At 33.9% G+C, this 26,446-nt stretch overlaps 1 protein-coding gene across 1 annotated transcript in view; it reads right to left on the bottom strand.

Annotated features, from left to right (window-relative positions):
• Positions 1-6,052: 6,052 nt before the first annotated feature.
• LOC106667369 (serine/threonine-protein phosphatase alpha-3 isoform-like) overlaps positions 6,053-26,446 on the bottom strand; it is a 64,089-nt gene continuing 43,695 nt past the window's right edge. Inside the window, exons 3-8 of the mRNA XM_014395276.2 lie at positions 7,364-7,471; positions 7,218-7,306; positions 7,078-7,148; positions 6,893-6,970; positions 6,557-6,814; positions 6,053-6,498 (exon numbers count right to left, since the gene is read on the bottom strand). Coding sequence (XP_014250762.1) covers positions 6,466-6,498; positions 6,557-6,814; positions 6,893-6,970; positions 7,078-7,148; positions 7,218-7,306; positions 7,364-7,471 — 637 coding nt within the window. The 3' untranslated portion in view covers positions 6,053-6,465. The remainder of the gene's footprint in view (positions 6,499-6,556; positions 6,815-6,892; positions 6,971-7,077; positions 7,149-7,217; positions 7,307-7,363; positions 7,472-26,446) is intronic.

Here is a 26,446-nt window from a genome sequence, read left to right as displayed (position 1 = left end):
ATGAAAGTATGTCTCTACATCGATCTCTACCTACCTGTTAATCTATATTGACGAACGCTCTGGAACAAGGTATGGTCTTTTTTGTTATTTTTTATTTTTATTTTGTTATTTTATTAGCAAAAACTTATTTCTTAAAAACAAAGAGAAGAAATATATATACAGTACAATGCTTATAATTAATTCAACATTAATAAACAATAAAACACTACACTACGCATCAATGAAAAAGACAATAAAATCCTTACAAAATTCAACAATATAAAGATTTAATTAAACACCCTGTCTATGTAATAACTACTAGGATTAATTATTATTAAAAAAATATAAATATATAATTATTGTATTATATTATTGTATATTATATAATATATAATAAAGCATTACATACAAGGTAAATTTTTTTTTTAAACTAAATGAAATTATTATGCTTTAAGTAACTAATGTTTTAATGAAGAAAGACGAGTAGTAAATAAATCAACAATATTGCATATTAATCCATTTATGTTTAGTGGTCTAATTGACTATATTAGTTCTTTCAATTAATTATTCTTTTTATGTAAGGTCTTGGTTGAAATGAAAAAGTTAGATTCACGAGAGGGGTTCGAACCCATGACCTCCGGATCGATACACATGACTTTGAAAAATGGCAAAAAGAGGTAAAATGTGAAAGGTTTTAGGTTGAGGTGGGGAATTGGTATCGTAGTGGATCGAGCTCAAGTGGTTAGAAAAGTGGTGTATTGAGCCAAAGGTTGTGGGTTCGAATCCCGCTTGTAACACTAACTTTTTCAACTCAACAAGACCTTACATAAAAAGAATAAACCGCAACTCTCCAACTCCATTCTTCCTTTTTCACAGAGTTTACATTTGGAAAACACTTAAAACAAGTCGGAATTTTGATATTTCAAATCCAATCAAACATTACAACCAAGTCCTTACATAAACAGAATAATTAACTGAAATAATTAATATGGGCAGTTAGACCACTAAACATTAATGGATTAATATAATAAGAAAAGAAGTATTCACTTCACTAACATCTCACTGTGGCCATTTTCATAAATCGCTGAGAATCGAATCCTGATTACACGACATTTGAAAAATGGCAAAAAGAGGTAAAATGTGAAAGGTTGTAGGTTAAGATTGGTATCTGAGTGGATCTAAGTCACAGTAGCTCAAGTGGTTAGAGCAGCGGCGTATTGAGCCGAAAGTCATGGGTTCAAAATCCGCTCATGACACTAACTTTTCATCTCAATCAAGACCTTAGATTAAAAGAATATGTAATTGAAATAATTAATATGGTCAATTATGACTGCTAAACCTACAAGGATTAACTTAATAATTAAAAAAGTAATTACTTTGCTAACAGCTCCCACTGACCACTTTATAAGTCGCTGAGGATCGAATCCTGATTACACGACATTTAAAAAAGGGCAAAAAGAGGTAAAATGCGAAAGGTTTTAGGTTGAGATGGGAAATGGTGTTTGAGTGGATCGAAGTAACGATAGCTCAAGTGGTTAGAATAGCTGAAGGTTGTGGGTTCAAATTCCGCTTGTGACACTAGGTTTTTCATTTCAGCCAAGGCCTTATATAAAAAGAATAAACCGCCACACTCCAACTCCATTCTTCCTTTTTCACAGAGTTTACATTTTGAAAAACTTAAAACAAGTCCAAATTGTGATATTTCAAATCCAATTAAAGATTAGACCTTGTATATATTCTAGAGAAAAAAATGGAAGTATGTCTGTACATCAATCTCTGCCTACCTGTTAATCTGTATTCACGAACACTCTTGAACAAGGTTTGGTTTTTTTTAATGTTTTTTTAAATTTTTATTTTACAGGTCAAAAACTCATTTCTTAAAAAAAATATAAAAAATAAATAAAAATAAAAAAGGAGAAAAAAAATATATACAATACAATGCTTATAATTAACTCAACTCAATTTATAGTATTGAAAAATACTATAAAATCCATACAAAATAAAACAACATAAAAATTTAATTACACCCCCTTGACTTCAAAAAATTGCAAAAAGAGGTAAAATTCGAAAGGTTGTAGGTCGAGATGGGTAATGTCCGAATGGATCGAAGTAACGATAGCTCAAGTGGTTAGAGCAGCAGTGTATTTTCATAGTAAATCTATTGATGATCACCCTTTATACATAATATACAGCAAACCTAATTGAGGGTCAATGGGGTACTCGATATTCCGCCATCCACCCACTTACATCACACATACACACTAATAAATATATTCACTCTTAACACAAGCTAGATATGCACAACTATTATTACTATATACAATAGAACAGTCCCGTTTTCTCCAAGAACAGGAACAGGGGAACGAAATACTTGCTGTTGTGCTCAGGCACAATTTTCAATTCTTGTGGCATTCCTGCGCTCTCTCTATATGGAGCCAAGGTGTTGAACACTTCAATTAAGTGGGTATGGTATGGTGGAAAGGATACTAGGAAGCGGGGTTTGTATTCCCCAGGCACTGCAGCCTTCTGGCTTATTGTACCTTTCTAGTTCCTTAGTTCAGTCAATAGACTCAATCCTTCTTCTTAGAAGTATCAGGTCATTGACTGGTGTTGCTGCAATTTGATTCCCTAAGTCTTTTCCATACGTTAGGTTAAACCTTCATTGAGCTGTTGCTTCGCATTCGAAGATGATATGAGTGGCTGTTTCCTCCTCCTCATTACAATTAGGTGGGACACATTAAGGAACCTTTCTCTTCATGCCAGACACATAAGTGGGCTGCGCCCCAAAAGTAAGTGTCCATGTGTCAACCTCGCATGACCTATCCTTAATCGGAAGATGCAGATCTTCTTAGGGCTACCTATTACCAGAGAACTTCTCTGTTGATCCGGCCAACCCCTAACCATCCCTAACCATCATTTAATCATGTTTTTTATTGCATTGCACTTTTAAGAAGTGTCCCTATAGGGTCTGTTCTTGGACCTACCTTATTTAACATCTTGTTTTAATTATTATTAAGGCAAACAACCATGATAGGTCAAAACCGCCTTGATTTTATATGAGGCAATGAGAATGAAATATTCTTGAGGGGCAAGGACATGAAAAAGGGTATGCTCCCACACCAAACCAGACCCCAAAAGAGTAAGACACATAAACCAACTTTTCTGTACAGAAGACTTCAGTAGTAACAGTAGTTAATCTAGGTATAAGCTTATGTCACATCAATTTCCTAACTTCCTAACATATTTAATTAGTAATTATATAATGAACAGGAAATTCATTGTACAGATTAATGGTATAAGATTAAGAAATATAAGAGCTAGGGTCCCCCAAGACTCGGTACTCGGAGCAATCTTATTTAACATTTTTAAATGACTTTTCCAAGCTAAAATCTACAGTTGAACTGGATAATATTTTGCATATAAGCATGTAAACAAGAAACAAGATATCTGTTCTGTTTTTAAGATTATTTTAACTTTCATCAGTCCCAATAACACAGCATATTGATTTGTCATTGTGAAAAGCATGTTTTAATGTTCTAAGTGCAAAGATCCCCTGAAGTTGGACCATTTGAGAGAAATCTTGCCAATCTCACCAACAGGAAATCATTTGTACAGATTGACTTTTTTATTAGTATAAATTAAAAATTGTCACAACGGTCACAGAACACATGTTGGACCCACATTGGTTTATTCAACAACAAAAGTATTTATTTAATTTTTTTAAAAAAATTTATGAGGATATTTCAATTACAAGGTTATATACCCTCTGAACTCCTAAACCACCTTTACAGTGATGAGCACTGTGTCAACTCCTAAACCAATGTGGCCACTGATGCCCCTGGACATTCTCAAATAGAATCATTAGTTTTTCTTAATAAATCACTGGTCAACAGGTCATTTCTGCTAAACCATAAAGTATATAAAATCAATTTGCCCTATACAGGAAATAAAGTTTTAATGTTCACAAAATATTCTCTACTCAGCCACTACTTTAGAAATATTGAACTTGGATTTACATTTTTGAAAACAATTCTTTTTTAAAAACAAACATTGGCCAAATTTTTTCATTGCTTTGAGTGTTAATTTGTTAATTAATTAATTTATTTTTTAATCCACTCAGTTAGTATTTCTAACATTTTGTCATTCACATTGGTCAAAACTTGTAAAATATTCTTATTAGACCCAAGACTCAACTTTACTTAAAAAAATTGTTTTAATCACAGTTAAACTGATAGGCACTTGATCACTACTGGGTCTATCTTGCAAGTTTAGATGTCATTCAAATGTGTTTCATGCCACCATTCATGTTTCATTATACCACCTCTAGTCATTGAAGACGTTGTACGTCGAAATTCGTTGACATCTAAATCTGCAAGAAAATAGACAGACCCAATAGAGTAATAAAATGCTGATCAGTGTAACATGTGATCAATTCTCTAAATTGCTACAATTTTGTAGTAGAGTATTTGGTTAAAATTTGAAATACAAACTTTGCCAGTAAATTCTACTTTCAAAATGGTACAAAAAAGTCCTAATTAATTATGGTCTGAATCTCAGCAGTTTCAGAGTTATTCCACTTTTTCTGATTTGTAAGATTTCATGACCTTGCTTCAAATAAAGGTGATAACTCCAAAACTAAAAGGTTTTGGACAAATCTGTTGATACCATTGAAAACTACGTTAAATTTTCAATAAGATGTGATCAATACTAAACTGTAAACGTTGATAAAATGAGCGTTTTAGTAATGAGAACTTTGGAAAATGATTTTTTTTTCAATGTTGAAAAACTTACTATGTTGATTCTATACCACTATTTCCAAACCTAGCGACCAGCAGACTTCAGAGAATGTACTCCATTTAATATCCTTTTTAGTAGTGTAATTGCTTTTTTTAATTACTTTTTTTTAAAGATGAAGAAATTGATCAGGGAAAAGAAAAAACCGTGGTTCCCTGATCAATTTCTTCATCTTTAAAAAAAAGTAATTAAAAAAAGCAATTACATTACTAAAAAGGATATTAAATGGAGTACGTTCTCTACTTCAAAAATGAAAGGTTTTGGACAAATCCGTTGATACCATGAAAAACTACGTTAAATTTTCAAAAAGAGATCAATACTAAACTTGTAAACGTTCGTGAAATAAGCGTTTTAGTAGCGAGATTTAAAAAAAAAAAAAATTTCCAAGTTGAAAAAACTTACTTTGGTAATTTTAAACTACTATTTCCAAACCTAGAGACCAACAAATTTTAGCAAATGTATTCCATTTAATATCCTTTTTAGTGGTGTAATTGCTTTTTTAAATTAAGTTTTTTCAAAGACGAAGAAATTGATCAAGGAAAAGAAAAAACCGTGGTTGAAGTATTGGTAAGGTGGAAAATTTAAATATAAATCGTTAAGAAAATTTTGAATTAAATTATTTACTTTTTTAAAATTTGGTTTCAAAACTGCAATACATTGTGGAGGGTGGTGAGCATTTAGAATCAAAATTAAAAAAAGTTTAATAAACTCATTCAAAATTTCCTTAAGTTTTTTTATTTTATATTATTATTAATCTTTCCACCTTACCAATCCGTCAACCACGGTTTTTTCTTTTACTACCCTTTTCATATCATTGTTTCGGTCAACCACTTCCAGCAGACGGTGACCGGATGAGGTTTAGGGCATTCTACTCCACTTTAGATGTACTGTCACGTCACTTTTTTTAACACGTCGAGCTGACCACCCTGTACAGGGTGTGTCAACTTCTAGAGTCCACCCATTTAATTCGAAAACGATTAATTTTAGCATTTGTCTTATACAAACCCAAAGTTAATTTTGGCTAGGATTTGCGTGGTAGTAACAGATTTAACGTAACTTTGTGTGTGTGTGTGTGTGTGTGTGTGTGTGTGTGTGTGTGTGTGTGTGTGTGTGTGTGTGCAAACTCTATCAGAAAGAGTTGTAACATAAAAGCAAAGTGCTGTATTTTGTTGAGGGCAACAGAGAAAAAATTTCATAATATGTAAGTCTATATTTTTTTAAAATAGATAATACATTAATATAAACAAATAATATATACAAAAATTGTTTTAATTTTTTCTTTTTATATATACAAAATATCTCCAAAAAAACAATTTTCCAAGACTTATGCTTAATGTTTACTTATTTTATTCAACAACAAATGACGAGACCTAACTAGAATTTAACATGACACTGCATCAGTCTTAAAAGCTAAAATTGCGTAAAAAATATTTTAAGGCAAAATTGGTAACATTTGACAATAAAGAAAATCTTATTCAGGTAACGTTAAACCAGATTTTGTTTTTCACGATCCCACCCGGAAATAAATATCAATCAGTGTTATCAGGGTGTACACTCTTTAATTTAGTCTAAAGCTAAAATGTTTTCATGTGAATAAATAAAAATTCTTCTTGTATTGTGTTGCATCTATTATAGAGCTCTTCCCTGATGGCGATTGTTTGTACATATTAGAAATAGGTGAGAATCGTCAAGTTATTTGACTCTCAGGAGCTTCTTTTTGTCCGGCTGAAAATAAAATACAAGTTAAAAATTTTGAGCCAAAAGTGCTTATCATAGTGCTTACGGGAAGGATGCTGAAGCAGCAGGTGAGATCTTCACTGACGGACATGACTGCTCCGGCGTTATCAAATTCGCCACAGTAGTTGGCAGCTGAGAAGAGCGTAAGGAGACCTCTTTTGGAGAAGAACTGGTAGCCGTCTTCGACGACTTGATGGGCTCTGACTATGAGTGAAACTCGATGCCTCCTCAGGAACCACCTTACGACATCGGTTCCAAAAACGTAGCTTACACCCCTATCATTCTGTCCCCAGCCGACGACTCTCTTAATAAAAACATCAATGAAACATTTAATACTGCTAAAATAAAAGCAATAAATACTTAAGACATTGTGTAATATTACCTCATCTGGATCACCCCAGAGAAGATCACATACGAGTCCACTTTCTGGTACATCAAGCGGCCTAGGAATTTTCTTAATCTAAAATAAATTTATGCCTATATCACACTATATTATTTTATTTTTTACATATAAAATGTTTTCATGTGAATATTATAAAACTATTATCACATTTTTTGCTCATTTACCTGATTTAAATCGACTAATTGTGGTGATAAACCTCCGTGCATGCAGAATATTGTACTTTCAATTAATGCAGCTGAAAAAAAAGGAAAATATTTAAAAAAAGATCTAATAACAAAGAAGAAAATGTTTAAAGTAAACTCACCAACAGGAAGACAATTGAAGAGATCGGTGAACGTTTTCCACAGTTTGACCGTATACCGTCTTTTGCATTCATCGTAGAAACCGTAAACCCTGAGAAAAAGTGATCGGTTACAATTCTGAATATTGTGAATTCATGAGTGTTGGTACCTGTTGATTGAAGCGCATTCGTGATTACCCCTGAGGAGGAAAAAATTGTTGGGGTACTTAATTTTGTAGGCTAGTAGAAGGCAAATAGTTTCTAAGGAGTTCTTTCCCCTGTCAAAATATTAAATATTATTAAAAAAAAATAAATACAAACTAACATAAGTGTTATTAATAATCATTTAAAACATGATTTATTGTAGTATTTTTTGGAGATTCATACCAATGAATTGATCAATTAACATTTTATTTTTATGCATGCTTATAATTATATATAAATATATTATTTATATAACAGGCAAACTTCTAAAAATAATGAAATGCCAAAACACACCTGACAAACAAAATCAGTTTGATCTCCATTGATCACATCATCACAATGTCATCATCAATCATCTCAAACTCAGAAAACATAATAAAACATCAGGATACCAAAGCCTGATTAGATTTTGATTGGACTAATTCTTCTATAACTTTTTTTATTATTATTATTGCACGATGGGATCATTGAAAGCTCTCTTCTGTCTTAAATTATAAATTATTTAAGATAATTGTTTTTATTTCAAAACAGCTTTTATTTTCAGAATGACATTTTAAGCCTGACTGTTCTCACATGACCAAATGGATACTTCTTATCATTAATCCAGGCCTTAGCTTTATGCAAGATAAAGGAAAAAAAAATTACGGATTGTTTGGAGGCTCTGGCAGAAGTCAGTGACAACAATGACCTGACTCTGGCATGGATCACTGGGAATTCGGGACATAGAGGCAATGAGAAAGTGGACAAAAAAATGAGCCAATATGAATTATCTAGATGCTGAACCCTACTGCAGCCATCTTGCCATAAAAAAAGGACACATACAAAAGTGGATCCTTAATGAGCTAAAAAAAGACCCCAGGCATGGGGCATGCGAAAAGATTCATAGAAGGGCTAAGCGCAACTTACAAAGAAATTACTGGAGGGCGACCATAACAGAACAAGGATTCTGATAGGACTCCTGACTGCTGCCTAAGAAGGCACATGCACCGGATAGAACAGACAGAAGAAATACTGTGCAGATATTGCCAAAATGAAGATGAAACCGCAGAACAGGTTTTATTTTTGTAGGTGCACATTGTTGCAACTAGGAGAGGAAAAGCCACGAGCAAAATCCTACAGTAAGGAGCAGCTTGCAAGGCAACCTGATGTTGGCCAGTGAACTATAAAAATACAGGTAGACAATAGGTCTATTCAGGTCGAAGTTTAGAAGGTCTTGTGCTTCTTTTATCCCTATTCCTACCATTTATCCAACAAACAGAGGGTGTATGAGATGTGAGAAAGTAACAATGGTAAACTGTTTAATAATATTGAATCTTTCAATATTGTTATGATTTCAATTAATTATTCTTTTTATGTAAGGTCTTGGTTGAGATGAACAATGTTGTATCACGAGCAGAATTCGACCCCACGACCTTTGACTCAATATGCTGCTGCTATAACTACTTGAGCTATCATGACTTTGAGCGAGTCAGACACCAATTCCCCATCTCAACCGAAAACCTTTAGAATTTTATCTCTCTTTGCCATTTTTCAAATGTTGTGTAATCAGGATTCAATTCACAGCAACTTATGAAAATGGCCACGGTGAGCTGTTAGTGAAGTGATTACTTCTTATTATATTAATCCATTTCTGTTTAGTGGTCTAATTGCTCATAATAATTATTTCAGTTAATTATACTGTTTATGTAAGTTCTTGGTTGAGATGAAAAAGTTAGTCTCACGAGCGGGATTCGAACCCACGACCTTCGCTAAATACGCCGCTGCTCTAACCACTTGAGTTATCATGACTTTGATCCCGTCAGACACAAATTCCCCATCTCAACTTAAAACCTTTCACAATATACCTCTTTTTACCATTTTTCAAATGTCGTGTAATCAGGATTCACTTCACAGCAACTTATGAAAATGGCCATGGTGAGCTGTTAGTGAAGTGATTACTTCTTTACTTATTACATTAATTCATTTAAGTTTAGTGGTCTAATTGCTCATAATAATTATTTCAGTTAATTAAGGTTTTTAGTTGTGATAGGGAAAATTCAAAAGGTGGGGTTGAGATGGGAAGTTAGTGTCCGAGTGGATCGAGGTCACGATAGTTCAAGTGGTAGAACAGCAGCTTATCTAGCCGAAGATCATGGGTTCGAATCTCGCTCGTGCCATTGACTTTTTTCTCTCAACTAAAAACCTTAATTAATTGTAATATATAAATTGGTCAAGCGGACCACAAAATTAGTGAATATAATTATTTCAGTTAATTATTCTTTTTATGTAATGTCTTGATTGAGATGAAAAAGTTATTGTCATGAGCGGGATTCGAACCCACGACCTTCGACTCAATACGCCACTGCTCTAACCACTTGAGCAATCATGACTTTGATCCAGTCAGACACTAATTCCCCATCTCAACTTAAAACCTTTCACATTTTACCTTTTTTTGCCATTTTTTAAATGTCGTGTAATCAGGATTCGATTCTCAGCGATTTATGAAAATGGCCACAGTGAGCTGTTATTGAAGTGATTACTTCTTTACTTATTATATTAATCCTTTCATGTTTAGTGGTCTAATTGATCTTATTAATTATTTCAGTTAATTATTCTGTTTATGTAAGGTCTAGGTTAAAATGAAAAAGTTAGTGTCATGAGCAGGATTCGAACCCGTGACCTTCAGCTCAATATGCCGCTGCTCTAACCTACTTGAGCTATCGTTACTTTGATCCCTCCGACTCCAATTTCTCATCTCAACCTACAACCTTTCGAATTTTCTCTCGTTTTGCCATTTTTCAAAGTCATTTGTCTTGTTCCGGAGGTCGTGGGTTTGAATCACTCTTGTGATACTTTTTCATCTCAACCATTCAATAATTAATTGAAATAACTAATTTGGTCAATTAGAGCACTAAACATAAATGGATGAATTATTACAATCCTTGACATGTTAGGACTGAGTCGGTCTTCAAGTCCATATGTAGACATATTTAAGATTTTTTTGCCCTGATGATGACTTTAATATAGGTTGAAAGCTTGGCTGAAACTGAATTTTCATTTTCTTCAAGACCATACCTTGATCCAGAGCGTTAATGAGTGTAAAAATGGATCTAATACTAAAAATATTGAATCTTAACGTTTTGTACAGTTCTGTTTGTGCCAAAATCAAACATTTCGAAGATGGCTTTTTGCCATGGATGGCTAGTTTATTTCGAGCTTTTGCCATCTGCAATCTTTAGGCCTGACTGTTTTCCCTTGGGCGTATTAAAGCCCCATCACAACCAGATTGCTTTCTTCAACCTTAAAAAAAAATTATAGATAGCAATCATATTTATACAATGATGACGGCTTGATATGGCAAAGCTTAAACAAGTGGCTAATTAGTGCCTTTTCGTATGACTTGAGATGGCTCAAAATTTAAATGTAATAGTTAAGAAATTTAAATTTCAAATTTGCCGCGACAGTATTTCACCTAGCACGCAGTGTTACATTTTTTTTAAATCCGATCAAATTATGAGTATTTCTCCTTGCCGTCCATCCTCTTCGCCCAAGACGCTGCGGTAAAATGTCAACTTATCAATAAGAAAAAGCCTCAGGCATACTATGAATATAAAATCGTCTTTTGCATATAAACAACCCATGCGTGATTATAATTTACAGCCGGTGATATCGCAAGAATCGCGAAGCCCGGATTTGTGAGGGGCGAGAGGCGAATAAATAATTCCACCTTCATTTCTTGACCTTTGAGTTTCGTCCCAGGAAATCGACTGATTGACCATAAAAAGGGTCGAGTTTACCTCCTTTTGGGGCGAACTTAAACAAAAAAAATATATTTTTAAATATACCGATATGGAGTACTGATAACTGACGAAGAAACTCGCAGAAGTCTGATATTTTGGCTACACTCCCAAATTTTAGTATTTTCGCCTTACTCTAATTCATTTAGTCCTAGAAAGGTATCGCTCAAGTCTTGTCTGCTCCACATTTTATCGATACAGTTTTCAGGGGTTTTATATTGAAGAACCACTCAGAATGAGAGAGATATTGTCAAAAAAAATGAAGTTTGCCCTCGGTAAAATCAGGATGTTATATGAATTGCTGAGTGAGCAGAGTTGAATAAATAAATGGTCATGGAAAGGAAAAAGAAAGTGAAAGGGACTTTTGATTCCGAATATTTCTAAGTATCTAGCATATGACGTCTATTCTAAACATAGGACAAAATAAATAAGCTTTTATTTGACCGTTATCTGGCTAGCCACTGTTCAACTATCATGTGGGTGCTGTAGTGCTTGCTCTGAATCTCAGCAATCTTTTAGACCTGGAATATGTACTTTGAAAAAAAGCCTACACCATCATCTCTTTTCTGAAGGTTATAACGAACGTCCACATCTAAAAAATACACTCTTTGGGACTCGAATGTTATCCTTAACTAAACACACATACATACAGGACTCTTGACAACGCCACCTATCTTTTCCTTGGTTGGACCTGCTGCCGTCTGTAAAAATCAAAAGAACCTATTTTCCTTGAGTCCTATTTCAAGCAATTATAGTACCTAGCTGTTTGCAAGTAATGAATAATCAACCCATTTTTAAGAGAGTGTTTTAATGGTTGTTCGTTCATATCCAATTTCTGCTCCGCAAGCATTAAACTCCCCTATGGTCGTTGATAGATTTTATTCCAGCGATCCAAATTCGTCTTGGTTCCTGGACATAGGGCTTGTAACCTAGCAGATATAATTGCTGAAGAGGCTATTTTTCATATTAAAATGTTTGTATAGCTAAAGACAAATGTATCTTGGTGTGCATAAGCTTCGTGAAATCAAATAACCACATCGATTGGAAAGAAAAGAAGAGAGGAAGGATTGAGAACCAGGCTTTGTAAAGCTACCAAGGATCAACATCAACACACTGTTAACGTCAAATTTGATGAGAAATCAACAAGAAACCTGCAGCAGATCATAACATAAAGCAAAATATCGCTAATGACCACAACATGCTCTAACCTCTAGATCAACCTTGGTGACTAATCCCGAAAATGATCTATTGACTCTACAGATTGTCTTTTTTGCGCTAGTAGGCTTTCCCTATTTATATATAAACTATAGATATCCCCTATAGATACAATAAAGTGACCCAAGTTGAACTCTCTTACGTTTTTGCGCAGATTCCAAAGTGAATTTTTCAGTCTCAGTGAGCGTTGCTTTAGCGTAAGTGTGTCCTAGTGTTTGTCCACTTTTCATTTTGTCTTCAAAGATGGAGGATTGTGTGTTTGTTTTTGTTATTAGAATAAATTCAGGGCCTATATATTGTTTTTGCAGATTCTCCTCTGGTCAGTGTGTCTGCTTTTTTGTTACCCAAAATCCCCTTGTGCCCTGGTACCTAAGATATCAAGCTATGTTTCTCATCTCTAATTTTAGATAGTTTTGATGTGATTTTTTTTACATGCTAATGCTTTATTAATAACTGCTTGGTTATCCGATGTTACGAGGATTTTTTTTGCGTCCTATTTTAAGATTTTTCGTCATGTACAGCTTGAAAGATCGAAATGTACTTTGTTGGGTTCCTTAGTGTGTTCTGGAGCCATCTGTATACCATATCGTTTTAGGTGATATCCTCCTAAATTCCTTTTCTTCTTCATAGTCAGTCGAGACTTTATAGGATGTATAACTGTTTCCGGGGTCATATGTCAGTTCCCATTTCTAAGAATAGACGTCTGATTTTATTGATTATTGTATATCTGAAGTGTCTAGTTCCCAATTGTTTCTGTAGCTTTTCGATACTTTCAGTGGAGGTAGGTTTGGATTTTATGACACATATGTCTGCTAGGCTTTGTTTGCTGCCTAATCTACGGGTATCATAAGATAATAAGCCTATGATTGTTTTCATTAATAGTGTGTAACAAAGTATGGATAATTTTCCATAATTTGACGTTACCGTTAGATTTAATTCAATGTGAATCGTGAATAAGAAGGGTTTCGTTTACGGCTTATCGAAGAGGGAATAAAATGCCAGGCGTGGTATAAATCATCGTCGATCGTTTCCTTCTCGTCCGGGTGTTATACGGAACATTTCGCAAAGCTCGCGTGACGTCTTCTCTCGGCCGTTTAGCTTTTCCGAGGAGGATCTTCGTTTTTATCTTTAAACGATGCACAAGACGATTAGGTAACACAGTCGCTTTCTCGACACTAGCTTCATTACAATTGCAAAACATAAATGAAAGAGCTCATCAACAATAGTGTTATTCTTTGATGAGCCGCTTTCTAATCGATGCTCACTCGGCCTCCTGACCAATTTTGAAATGGTCAGTACAGAAATAAAAAATATAACAAAACTTAAAATTTATATAATTAGTTTTGGCCATTGCTCGTGTAGGACTGTCGTACTACTTCTTTCCCGTTGGTATTAATAAAGAGATTGTTTTCTCGGGGTGTTTATTTTTATGTAGGGTTCAATATAAGACTCGTTGGGGCAAACGGAGCAAAGCAGGAAGCCGGCAGTTGAAACCCTCTGCATCTGATAGCCTTGGGGGCCAATTAACATGGGAGACGGGAAAAGTACACTGGCAAAGAGGTGGCGCAAATTTTTCTACGCGCGCGCACGGACGGACACCTCACGTACACGCACGCTGATCCTCATTTCGGCCATGATCGTCGGATCGGAATAGTCCTGCTTTACACTTATTTACATTGGATAAGGAGGACAACAAAAGAGTGAATGAGAGAGAGGGGAGAGAGGGAGAGAGAGAGAGAGATAGTGAAAGATAGAACGAAAGAGAGATAGATATATAAATAGCAGGGAAGAAAGAAAGAAAGAAAGAGAGAGAGAGAGCCAGAAAGAGATAGATATATAGATAGATAGGTAGAAGATAGAGAGAGAGAGAGAAAGAGGNGAGAGAAAGAGAGAGAGAGAGAGAGAGAGAGAGAGAGAGAGAGAGAGAGAGAGAGAGAGAGAGAAAGAGAGCCTGTACGTGATACAAAAAGATATAAGGAGAGAAGGACAGATAGATAGAGTGAGAGAGAAAGAAAGAGAGAGAGAGTGATAGAGGGAGAGAGAGAGAGTAAATGAGTGAGAGTGGGAGAGAGAAGTATGTAATTAGAATTTGTCTCTCTCTCTCTCTCTCTCTCTCTCTCTGCCTATATATATCTTTCTGTATATCCAGCTCTATGTTTTTATCAATGAGATTATTTGGAGATCGTGAGATGCGGAGAAGCGGTCTGGTGTGACGTAGGTTTTAGAAAAACATTTGCTATATATGTATGCCAACGTTTCGATCTTTATTGAGATCATCTTCAGTGCTCAAAGCGTTTGTTTTCTGTGTAGATGTGTCATTATTTTGAGTCGTGCTCAGACTGCCCTGCTGATAATCTCATTAACTAATGGTCATTAAACACCACACATACACACACACACACACACACACACACACACACACACACAAAGTTTTTATCAATGTGTTATTTTTTTAATAGGGTTTCTTCCGGTTTTTGTGCTTTTGGATTAATGTGTGTGTAGTGCGTGTGATATTTTCTTGTTATAGATCAAATTTTCAGCAGGTCTGCCTCTACTGCGAGTGCGCTCGTATTATTTAAAAATAGAAACACCTAATTGTCTCGTCTAAGTCGCGGAGGCGGTTCAGCCTGTGGTTAAGTTATCCCACGTCATATGCAATAGATCAACGGGAACACGTGAATTGTTCTACAGTTCAGTTTTAGACTTTGCAATCTATTCTCGCCAGACACGGAAAGGCGTTTCTATATGTGTTTCGGCCTCTTCTCTAGGCTTTCTGAGGCTGGCCCCGCCAACTTGACGAGAACCAGGCCAAACCTTTTGCAAACACACGATTATTTCCGACACGTCCCTCCTCTTCCTCCTTAATACTACGATCGTTCGAAAAGATATGAAAATAAAAAGCACCGTTTTCGTTCCCAAGGGTTAATGACCAAGAAATGACCCTGCCTCTCTCTTACATAAAGGAAAAACACTTTCATTTAAAGATCAAACGGTGCACTGAACAGGCGAAATAACGCAAAATCGGTTGATTAAAAGATTTTAAATTTCAACAGTAAAAATCTTTTTATATCTGTTTGTAGTGTCTAGTTACCCTTCTAAAATATGATTAATTAAAATTAAAAGAGCCAAAATCTGGTTTCATTTTCAAAATATTTATTTTTATTTNCAGTGTTATATATATACAGATAAATACTATACACTGGTAGGTATACTAAATGAATGCAATATATATTATATATACAGGGTGTTCGGCTACTCTTGTTACAAAGTTTTCCAGTAGATTCTCCATTCATAATGGAACCAAAAAGTCCTAATTAACTATGGTCCAAATTGCAACAGTTTCGGAGTTATTTCACTTTTTCTGATTTTTGAAGTTTTCTCGACCTGGCTTCAAATAAACAATGATAACTCCAAAAATGAAAGGTTTTGGATCAATCCGTTGTTAACACTTAAAACTACGTTAAATTTCCAATAAGATAAGATCAATATTAAACTTTTCAACGTTCGTTAAATAAGGGTTTTAATAGCGAGAACCTTGAAAAATATTTTTTTTCCACGTTGAAAAACATACTACGGTGATTCTAAACTGCTATTTCCAAACCAAGAGACCAGCAAATTTCAGAAAACGTACTCCATTTAATATCCTTTTTGGAGGCGTAATTGCTTTTTTAATTACTTTTTTCAAAGATGAAGAAATTGATCAGGGAAAACAAAAAACCTAGGTTGAAGGATTGGTAAGATGGAAAGATTTTTAAAAAACTTAAGGAAATTTTGAATGAATTTATTAAACTTTTTGAATCCTAAAACTCTTTTATTCAGTCAGTTCATGCAGTCGTGTTGGTAAATCACTAAACGCTTGCACTATTTCGGTTTCGAACCAAAATTTAAAAAAGGTTAATAATTTAATTCAAAATATTCTTAAGGATTTTTTTCTACCACCTTACCAATCCTTCAACCACGGTTTTTTCATTTCCTTGATCAATTTCTTCATCTTTAAAAAAAAGTAATTTAAAAAAAGCAATTACACCACTAAAAAGGATATTAAATGGAGTACGTTCTCTACTTCAAAAATGAAAGGTTTTGGACAAATCCGTTGATAACATGAAAAACTACGTTAAATTTTCAAAAAGATGTGATCAATATTAAACTTGTAAATGTTCGTGAAATAAGCGTTTTAGTAGCGAGACTTCAAAAACATTTTTTTTCCAAGTTGAAAAAACTTACTTTGGTAATTTTAAACTACTATTTCCAAACCTAGAGACCAGCAGATTTCAGAGAACGTACTCCATTTAATATTCTTTTTAGTGGTGTAATTGCTTTTTTAAATTACGTTTTTTCAAAGATGAAGAAATTGATCAAGGAAAAGAAAAAAACCGTGGTTGAATGATTGGTAATGTGGAAAATTAAAAAAAATCCTTAAGAAAATTTTGAATTAAATTATTTACTTTTTTTTAATATGGTTTCGAAACCGAAATAGTGCAAGTGTTTACTGATTTACCAACACGACTGCAACTTTGATTAAAGAATTTTTATATTATTTATTTATTTTTTTAATATATATTTATTTATTTTGATGAAAGAAAGGAAAACACTGTGTCAGGATTGGTAAGGTGGAAAGATTAAAAAAAAAACTTAAAGAAATTTTGAATGAATTTATTAAACTTTTTTTAAAAATTTGATTTCGAAATCGAAATAGTGTAAGTGTTTACTTATTTACCATACACGACTGCCACTTTGATTAAAGGTAGAGTAGCGGCGTATCAAGTCGAAGGTCGTGGGTTCGAATCCCGCTCGTGACACTGACTTTTTTATCTCAACTAAAAACCTTAATTAATTGTTTGATTAAAGGATTATTTTATTATTATTCTCCGGAATAAATAAGTTTTAAGATTCAAGAGAGCTTTTCGAATCGAAATTAAAAAACGTTTAATAAATTCATTCAAAATTTCCTTAACTTTTTTTTTTAATCTTTCCATCTTATCAGTCCTTCAACCACGTTTTTTTTCTTTTCCGCCATCAATTTCTTTATCTTTGAAAAAAGTAATTAAATAAGCAATTACAACATTAAAAAGGATATTAAATGGAGTGAGTTTTCTGAAATTTGCTGGTCTCTAGGTTTGGAAAAAGTGGTATAGAATCACCATAGTAAATGTTTAAATTTTGAAAAAAAAATGTGTGGTATTTAGTACAAATACTTCGATTGAATCTAAAATTTCTAGCATTTTATAAATTCATTTATTATTTTTTCCACATCCTACATGGATTTGTAAAATTTAAACAATGTTTATAAATCCCAGGCCCTGAAGATGATCTCAATAAAGATCGAAACGTTGGCGCGATAAAGAATATGCAACCCCAGTGCCCTTAGAATTGTTTTATATGTATGAGGATCCCTATAAATTTTAAATTTATAAGAAACAAATCGGAGTAATTTATTCTGTTCAGGTTCAATCTGACCAATTCGGGAGCTATAAAAGGGATTCTAGACAACATAACCGTATGCTTCTTACAAAAGCATAAATAAATTAAATAATACTTATTATCATAATAATTTGTTATCATTGCATTTTAATCCCTGCGGTCCACTCAAGTATGATCTTAACCAGCTCAAAAAGTCTTCATTAAAGCCCATTAAACTCATTTTTTGAACTAGAATTAAATATTGTCGTTGTATTAACGTGATGGCACGTTCACAGATCAATCTCGGTCTGATGACCTTTGCAGACAATATTGAACATGTGAGAAAAGTATACTGGCAGAAACTCAGAATCTACCTTTCTCTCAAGTCCGTGGACTTCCAGGTCAAGTCCGACAAGCTGCCATTTCGGGTGAACCGCACCGTTTCGAAGTCCGCCCGGGGCGCGCAAAGCCCCCGCGACGGACACAAAGCCCATGGGGCTTCCGTCCTTAACCACCTTAGTTCAGAAGAACCGGCTGTATTTGTCGAATTGTCCCTTTTAATAATTCATGAGCTTCCTCCTCCTCATATGAATCCCGAGTGTTGTGAGCTTTAATGCAATTTTGTCAAGATTTTCCGCCTGAATATCTTAAGCGACCCGCGCTGAAATAGCATTCGAGACTTGGCCGTTTTGACTGGAAAAAACGTCATCACGATCCCTTATCAAAGAAACTGGCAGAGTCTGCAATTAGTGACTGATTATTCTGGTATAAAGAGATGTGAGATTATCCTGAGAAATCTCTCTTTAATCGTCCGAATAAGATCTTAGCCTTAAATACAATCAAGAAGAAAGAAAATCCACAAATAAACTTAATAAATTAAGAACAGAGTAAAGTACCTGCAAACGTAACTACATACAGACATAAAAAAATTGCATATTTACACAATTTATATTCAATAAAGTTAAAAAATTAGCTTAAGAAAATTTTATAATAAGTTAAATATCATCACCAACATTTTAAAATAAGAAAAAGTACAAAAAAACCTCCAAAAATAAAAAGCGTAGGATCAAGCTACATACTTTTTTCGTTGAAGAGGTAAACATTACATTTTTCTAGGTTGATTAATGGAAAACAGCGATAATAGGCGGACCAATTTAAAACCCGGCAAACGAGATTTATGGCCAACATCAAATTTTTCCCTTGAAGTATATACAGGGTGTATCAACTTCTATAGTCGACCCAGTTAAATTCGGAAGCGATTAACATTAGTAAAAAAAAAAAATACAACCCCAAATTAATTTTGGCTAAGAACACGTGGTGGTAACAGATTTAACATAACTTTCTCATCTAACTGGAAAATGACACTAACTTTGTTATTAGTAATCCCATATTTTTATTGTACTATTCGATCTTATTTTATGCCTCTTTTTCTGAAAAGAAAATTTGATAGGACCATTTGTAATTTTATGCCCGTCAGAGCTAGATGAGAAAGTTATGTTAAATATGCTACCACCAGGCGATTCCTAGTCAAAATTCACTTTGGGTTTGTATAAGACCATTTTTTGCTAAAGTTAATTGTTTACGAAATAAAGGGGGGGTTGGCCATCTTGTTATTACATAAAGCATAATCCCTCACGCGTCTTCCTTCGGGCATAATTCAGAAATGATCGATCCTTTCCAAATTTTCCTTTCATATAAAAGTGGCATAAAATAAGTTCTAGAATCGAATCGTACAATAAAAATCTAGGATTCTTATTTAAAATAACAAAGTTATTTTCATTTCCCTGCTGGTTGAGAAAGTTACGTTAAATCTGTTACTACCACGCAAATCCTAGCCAAAATTAACTTTGGGTTTGTATAAGTCAAATGCTAAAATTAATCGTTTTCGAATTAAATGGGTGGACTCTAGAAGTTGACACACCCTGTACAGGGTGATCAGCTCGACGTGTTAAAAAAAAAGTTACATGACAGTACATCTAAAGTGGAGTAGAATGCCCTAAACCTCATCTGGTCACCGACTGCTGGAAGTGGTTGACCGAAACAAGGATATGAAAAGGGTAGTAAAAGAAAAAACCGAGGTTGACGGATTGGTAAGGTGGAAAGATTAATAATAATACAAAACAAAAAAACTTTAGGAAATTTTGAATGAATTTGTTAAACGTTTTTTTAATTTTGATTCCAAATGCTCACCACCCTCCGCAATGTATTGCGGTTTTGAAACCAAATTTTAAAAAAGTAAATAATTTAATTCAAAAATTTTTTAAGGATTTTTTTTTTTAATTTTCCACCTTACCACTCCTTCATCCACGGTTTTTACTTTTCCTTGATCAATTTCTTCGTCTTTGAAAAAACTTAATTTAAAAAAGCAATTACACCACTAAAAAGGATATTAAATGGAGTACGTTTGCTGAAATCTGTTGGTCTCTAGGTTTGGAAATAGTAGTTTAAAATTACCAAAGTAAGTTTTTTCAACTTAGAAATTTTTTTTTTTGAAATCTCGTTACTAAAACGCTTATTTCACGAACGTTTACAAGCTTAGTATTGATCACATCTTTTTGAAAATTTAACGTAGTTTTTCATGGTATCAACGGATTTGTCCAAAACCTTTCATTTTTGAAGTAGAAAACGTACTCCATTTAATATCCTTTTTAGTGGTGTAATTGCTTTTTTAAATTACTTTTTTTTAAAGATGAAGAAATTGATCAAGGAAAAGAAAAAACCGTGGTTGAAGGATTGGTGAGGTGGTAGAAAAAAATCCTTAAGAAAATTTAGACTTAAATTATTAACCTTTTTTTAATTTTGGTTCGAAACCGAAATAGTGCAAGTGTTTAGTGATTTACCAACACGTTTGCATTTACTGACTGAATTAAAAAATTTAAAGCTTTTAATAAATTCATTCAAAATTTCCTTAAGTTTTTAAAAAAATCTTTCCATCTTACCAATCCTTCAACCACGGTTTTTCTTTTCCCTGATCAATTTCTTCATCTTTAAAAAAAAGTAATTTAAAAAAGCAATTACACTACTAAAAAGGATATTAAATGGAGTACGTTCTCCGAAATCTGCTGGTCTCTAGGTTTGGAAATAGTGGTATAGAATCACCATAGTAAGTTTTTCAACATTAAAAAAAAAAAAATTATTTTCCAAAGTTCTCGTTACTAAAACGCTCATTTTATCAACGTTTACAAGTTTAGTATTGATCACATCTTATTGGAAATTTAACGTAGTTTGCGATGGTATCAACAGATTTGTCCAAAATTCTTCATTTTTGGAGTTATCATTGTTTATTTGAAGCAAGTTCGTGAAATCTTAAAAAAAACAGAAAAATGAAATAACTCCGAAGCTGTTGAGAATTCGGACCATAATTAATTAGGACTTTTTATATGTTTTATATATATATATTTTTTTTACGAGGGTTTGCAACAGTAGAGGTCAACCTCGGGTGCCGGTGATTTGTTTTTGTGCCATCCCCAAACGGGTTCGAATGCAGGGCCGCTGGATTCGAACCCGGGACCTTCACCTTACAGTGATGAGCGCCGTGTCAACGCCTAAACCGTTGCGGCCACCGACGGGCCAAATATATTTGTTTTCGAGTGACTTACTCTTCCAGCAGACGGTTTTACAATCAATTCTGTATTAAGTACTTTTTATTTATTGTTATGTTGTATTTTATTTTTGTAAATGAAGTTTGTTTTTCATTCTTCACTCTTAACTGTCCAATGAGTCTCGATGCGAAGTAAAATCAGTCGGCAGATGTAAAGCGAGGACGACCAGTGACTAAACGTATAATTACATCTGGTCGGATAGATAACGAGAATTTTTCCATTGTTGCCCAATATTAGGACAAATCTTGGAAGAAGACATTAAGGTATTATAAAAATAGGACTATTTGAATGCATCCCACATCATCAAATCCTTCAAAGATGAAGGTAGTACAAATCATTAGGTCCAAAATTAGTATTCGCTGTGCGTGTCTCGTCGTGTGCGTGGGCAGCCGAATTTTCTTGCTTGAAATAACAGCAAATGATTCTGATAAATTCACGTGTGGATATGGTGTGATGTGTTTTATTTACCCCCCTCGGTCTCGAGTCGCTTTGAAATCCTGCCTTTTTGTGGCCTCGTTTTTGACGTGGGAGCACGCAATCTTTTGAAAGGCTTTTAGAAAAAAATTTCATCCGTCTCATATTGGATTTGTGTTCCTTTTTCGAACTGCGACCGGAGAAACAATTTAAAAATTCGACCACTATTCGGGCGTTACAGTTCAATAGAGTGAAAGTGAACGCACCTCCGTTTAAGACAAAATATGATAAGTTGGTAGAAATTGCGCGTCAGGTCGAGTAAAAGTTTCATATACAAAACGATCGCAATTTATTTTATATTTTTCATTTTACGGGCGAACGATTTCTACTCGTAACGTTTCTCTCATGTGGAAACTCATTTAATTTTATACATCAGACTGGTCATTATACATCATTCATCACGAAACAATCAAGTGATTTGATCAAAGTTAAACTTTTCAAATCGGCAGTTCGTTCGTTACTGGTATATGTCGAAAAAACTTCTCATCCCCCTCAATAGCAAAAAAAAGTTAGTAAGTTAGAAACAACGGCTCGTAAAACCTCAGAAGTAAAAATAAAAGTCAACACAGAATCGAAAAGACAAGTAAGGTGGAAGACGGGAAATATATTTGGCCTGGTTTAATTTTTTTTCTTACGATTATCAGGACTTTGTATGCTTGTTGTCGTTTTTCCTTGATAGTTTCAATACAAGTTTCATATTTTTCCTTGTATGAATGATTTTCCCCTATTCCTTTCCACTAGGCATCGAGGGCTTTCTGAATTTTAGGAAAGGTTCCTTTTTGAAATGTTAGGTTGTTTTTAAGCTGATCACTAAAATCGATTCGATAAATTTTATTTGTGAGAATCGAACCCGGGCTCATTCTCACTCAAACATTCACACACTCGCGTACTAATTCACTTTCTCTTTTTCTCTCTTTCTCTCTCTCACTCTCTCTTACTCACTCACTCGCTTACTACCGTACTTACTCTTTTTCTCTTTTCTCCCACTCACTCGCTTACCAATTTGCTCTCTCTCACTAATTCACGCTTTCACATTCTATCTTTCTCTCTCAATCACTCACTCACATACTTACTCTCACTCACGTACTTACTTTCTCTCTCTCCCTCTCTCTCTCTCTCTCTCTCTCTCTCTCTCTCTCTCTCTTTTCTCACTCACTCACTCTCACACTTTATTTTTCCCTCACCCCTCTTTTCTTTTTCTCACCCACTCTCTTACTAATTTACTTTCTCTTTCTCTCTCTCACTACTTCACTCACTCACGTACTTACTTGCTCTCTCTCTCTATTTTCTCTCACTAACTCAATTATTCACTCACTCCCTCGCTTACTAATTTACTTTCTCTTTCTCTCTCTCACTCACTCTCACTCTTTATTTTACCCTGTCTCATTCACTTTCTTTATCTTTTTTTTTCTCACTCACTCTCCTACTAATTTACTTTCGCTTTCTCTCTTTCACTCATTCACTCATTCCCTCACGTACTTACTTCACTCTCTCTCTATCTCTCTCTCTTTTCTCTCACTAACTCAATTATTCACTCACTCACTTACTAATTTACTTTCTCTTTCCCTTTCTCACTAATTCACTCACGTACTTACTTGCTCTTACGCTCTCTCTCTCTCTCTCTCTCTCTCTCTCTCTCTCTCTCTCTCTTATCTCTCCCTCACTCACCCTCACTCTTTATTTCACCCTGACTTACTCACTTTCTTTATCTTTTCTTTTTTCTCACTCACTCTTTTCATTCTCTCACGCACTCTCTCTTTTCATTCCCTCTCTCTCACTCAATCACGTACTTACTTTATCTCTCTCTCTCTTTTCTCTCACTAACTCAATTATTCACTCATTCACTCGCTTACTAATTTACTCTCTCTTTCTCTATCTCAGTAAGAGTGGTTTATGTAAACCAAATTTTGCGAGAATAAATAAATCATTAATCAATCACTCAATCAATCACTCCTTCACTCACTCACGTACTTACTTTCTCTCACGCCCTCTCTCTCTCTCTTCTCTCACTCAGTGTCACTCTTCATTTCACTCTGACTCACTCACTTTCTTTATCTTTTCTTTTTTCTCACTCATCCTCTTTTTTCATTTCTTTTTTCATCTCTATCTCACACTCTCTTTCTCCGCCCTAAAATTTGTTCACTTTTCAAATTCATACTGATTTTTTCCCTTTCGGATTATTGGAATTTCGAAGAATTATGGAGGTTAGGTAGAGAGCACTGTAATCAACCCATCAGTAATATCTATGTTTTGCATTAATCAGCATGGAAGACTTGAAAAGACGAAAACGTTAGACAGGTCGACAATTTTTAGATCTAAATTTTGTGAAATTTCTTATAGTTCAAGAAAGGAATAACTAATTTCTACCCAGTTTACTTACATTAATGTTTAATTTATTTCCTTTCTAGATGTACTTTATAAACTGTAATATAGGGCAGAGTAAATCTTCAATGCCGAAGTTTTTGCTTTGGCTCACAGTTCATTCAGCTTTCCACGAATCCTTTCCAACAGGACTTTGATACTATAATAATTTACAAGGAAAATAAACATGAACATTTATTTGAAATTTTGAAACCCGGGAATTGTTTATTTTATTAAGCTTTGATGAAGGGGATGTGTTTCTTGAAATCTCGACGAAAATTGATTCGACTCCATTTAGCGCTTTCCCTGATCGTTTGTAATATAAAATTATTTTATTTAGGCTAATATATTTGGGAGGAAAAACTTTATGTTTCAACAACACTTACTAAGGATGATACTGTATAAACTATACGAGAGACTATATTGTGATACTATACTATCTTTTTTTTTCACTTTCTCTCTCCTCTGTCTGTCGCTTGCTCGCTGTACCCTCTAAGCCTTACCAGAAAAGAATCGATTAGTATATCGAGAAAAATACTACCATAAAATAGTAGAAATTATGACCCATTGTTTGTCATGTCCTTGATCCTGGAAATGGGGTTCATTTTTCAATTAAGCAAACAAAAATGAATCGTGTTACTTAACTAATGGAATATAAAGTAAACTAATCCTTTCTAATGCATTCTTTTTGTGTTAGGACGCCCTTTGACACGATGTTCACAAACACGGAATTGATTTAGTTTCTCTTGTTGGAAAATAGTGACGGATTGGACTACATTGGAAAGGCTATACAATTTCCTTAATGGACCTCTGTTGACTTTTCATATTTATAATTATTCCGGCCAAATTCGTTTTAATGGATTTTCGAATTCTGAATTTATATACAGGGTGTTAGGCTACTCGTATTACAAACTTTGCCAGTACATTCAACATTCAAAATGAAACCAAAAAGTCCTAATTAACAATGGTCCGAATTTTCAACAGTTTCGGAATTAATTCACGTTTTTTGTTTTTTTTAAGATTTCACGACCTTGCTGCAAATAAACAATGATAACCCCAAAACTGAAAGGTTTTGGACAAATCTGTTCATACCATTGAAAACTACGTTAAATTTCCAAAACGATGTGATCAATACTAAACTTGTTAACGTTGGTGAAATAAGCGTTTTAGTAGGCAGAACTTTGGAAAGTAATTTTTTTCAAAATTGAAAAACATACTATGGTGATTCTATACCACTATTTTCAAACCACCAGCAGATTTCAGAGAAAGTACTCCATTTAATATCCTTTTTAGTGGTGTAATTGCTTTTTTAAATTACTTTTTTCAAAGATGAAAAAATTGATCAAGGAAAAGAAAAAACCATGGTTGAAGGATTGGTAAGGTGGTAAAAAAAAAATCCTTAAAAAAAATTTTGAATTAAATTATTCACTTTTTTTAAAATTTGGTTTCGAAACCGAAATAGTACAAGTGTTTACTGATTTACGAACACGACTGCATAAACTGACTGAATAAAAGAGTTTTAAGATTCAAAACGTTTAATAAATTTATTCAAAATTTCCTTAAATTTTTTTAAAAATCTTTCCATCTTACCAATCCTTCAACCACGATTTTTTCTTTTCCTTGATCAATTTCTTCACCTTTAAAAAAAAGTAATTTAAAAAAGCAATTACACCACTAAAAAGGATATTAAATGGAGTACGTTCTCTGAAATCTGCTGGTCGCTAGGTTTGGAAATAGTGGTATAGAATCACCATAGTATGTTTTTCAACGTTGAAAAAATTTTTTTTTCCAAAGTTCTCTTTACCAAAACGCTTATTTCACCAACGTTAAGTTTAGTATTGATCACATCTTACTGGAAATTTAACGTGGTTTTCGATGATATCAACAGATTTGTCCAAAACTCTTCATTTTTGGAGTTATCATTGTTTAATACTTTTTAAAAGGATAGTTCCTACTCACAGTAAGTTGTTTTGCAACGATCCGGATTTCGAGCCTTTTAGCTCATCATCAGGTTGAAGGACTTCTACAACCACGTCTCTCGATATGAATTGCCAAAGTGAAACCGCTGATACCTCCGCCAACGCGACGTTCCAATTATCAGCTGATTTTTTTAATGACGCTCAATTTGAACGTGCGAAACGCGGAAATTATAACACAAATAAATATTAGAATAATAAATACTTAATATTACTATAAATTACTATAAAAATAATAACAATTA

The sequence above is a fragment of the Cimex lectularius genome, unplaced genomic scaffold, assembly GCF_000648675.2.
Source record: "Cimex lectularius strain Harlan isolate CLEC.00 unplaced genomic scaffold, Clec_2.1 scaffold10, whole genome shotgun sequence".
Lineage (NCBI taxonomy): Eukaryota > Metazoa > Arthropoda > Insecta > Hemiptera > Cimicidae > Cimex > Cimex lectularius.
The sequence above is the reverse complement of the archived record's forward strand: the minus strand, read 5'-3'. Positions and strand labels throughout refer to the sequence as shown.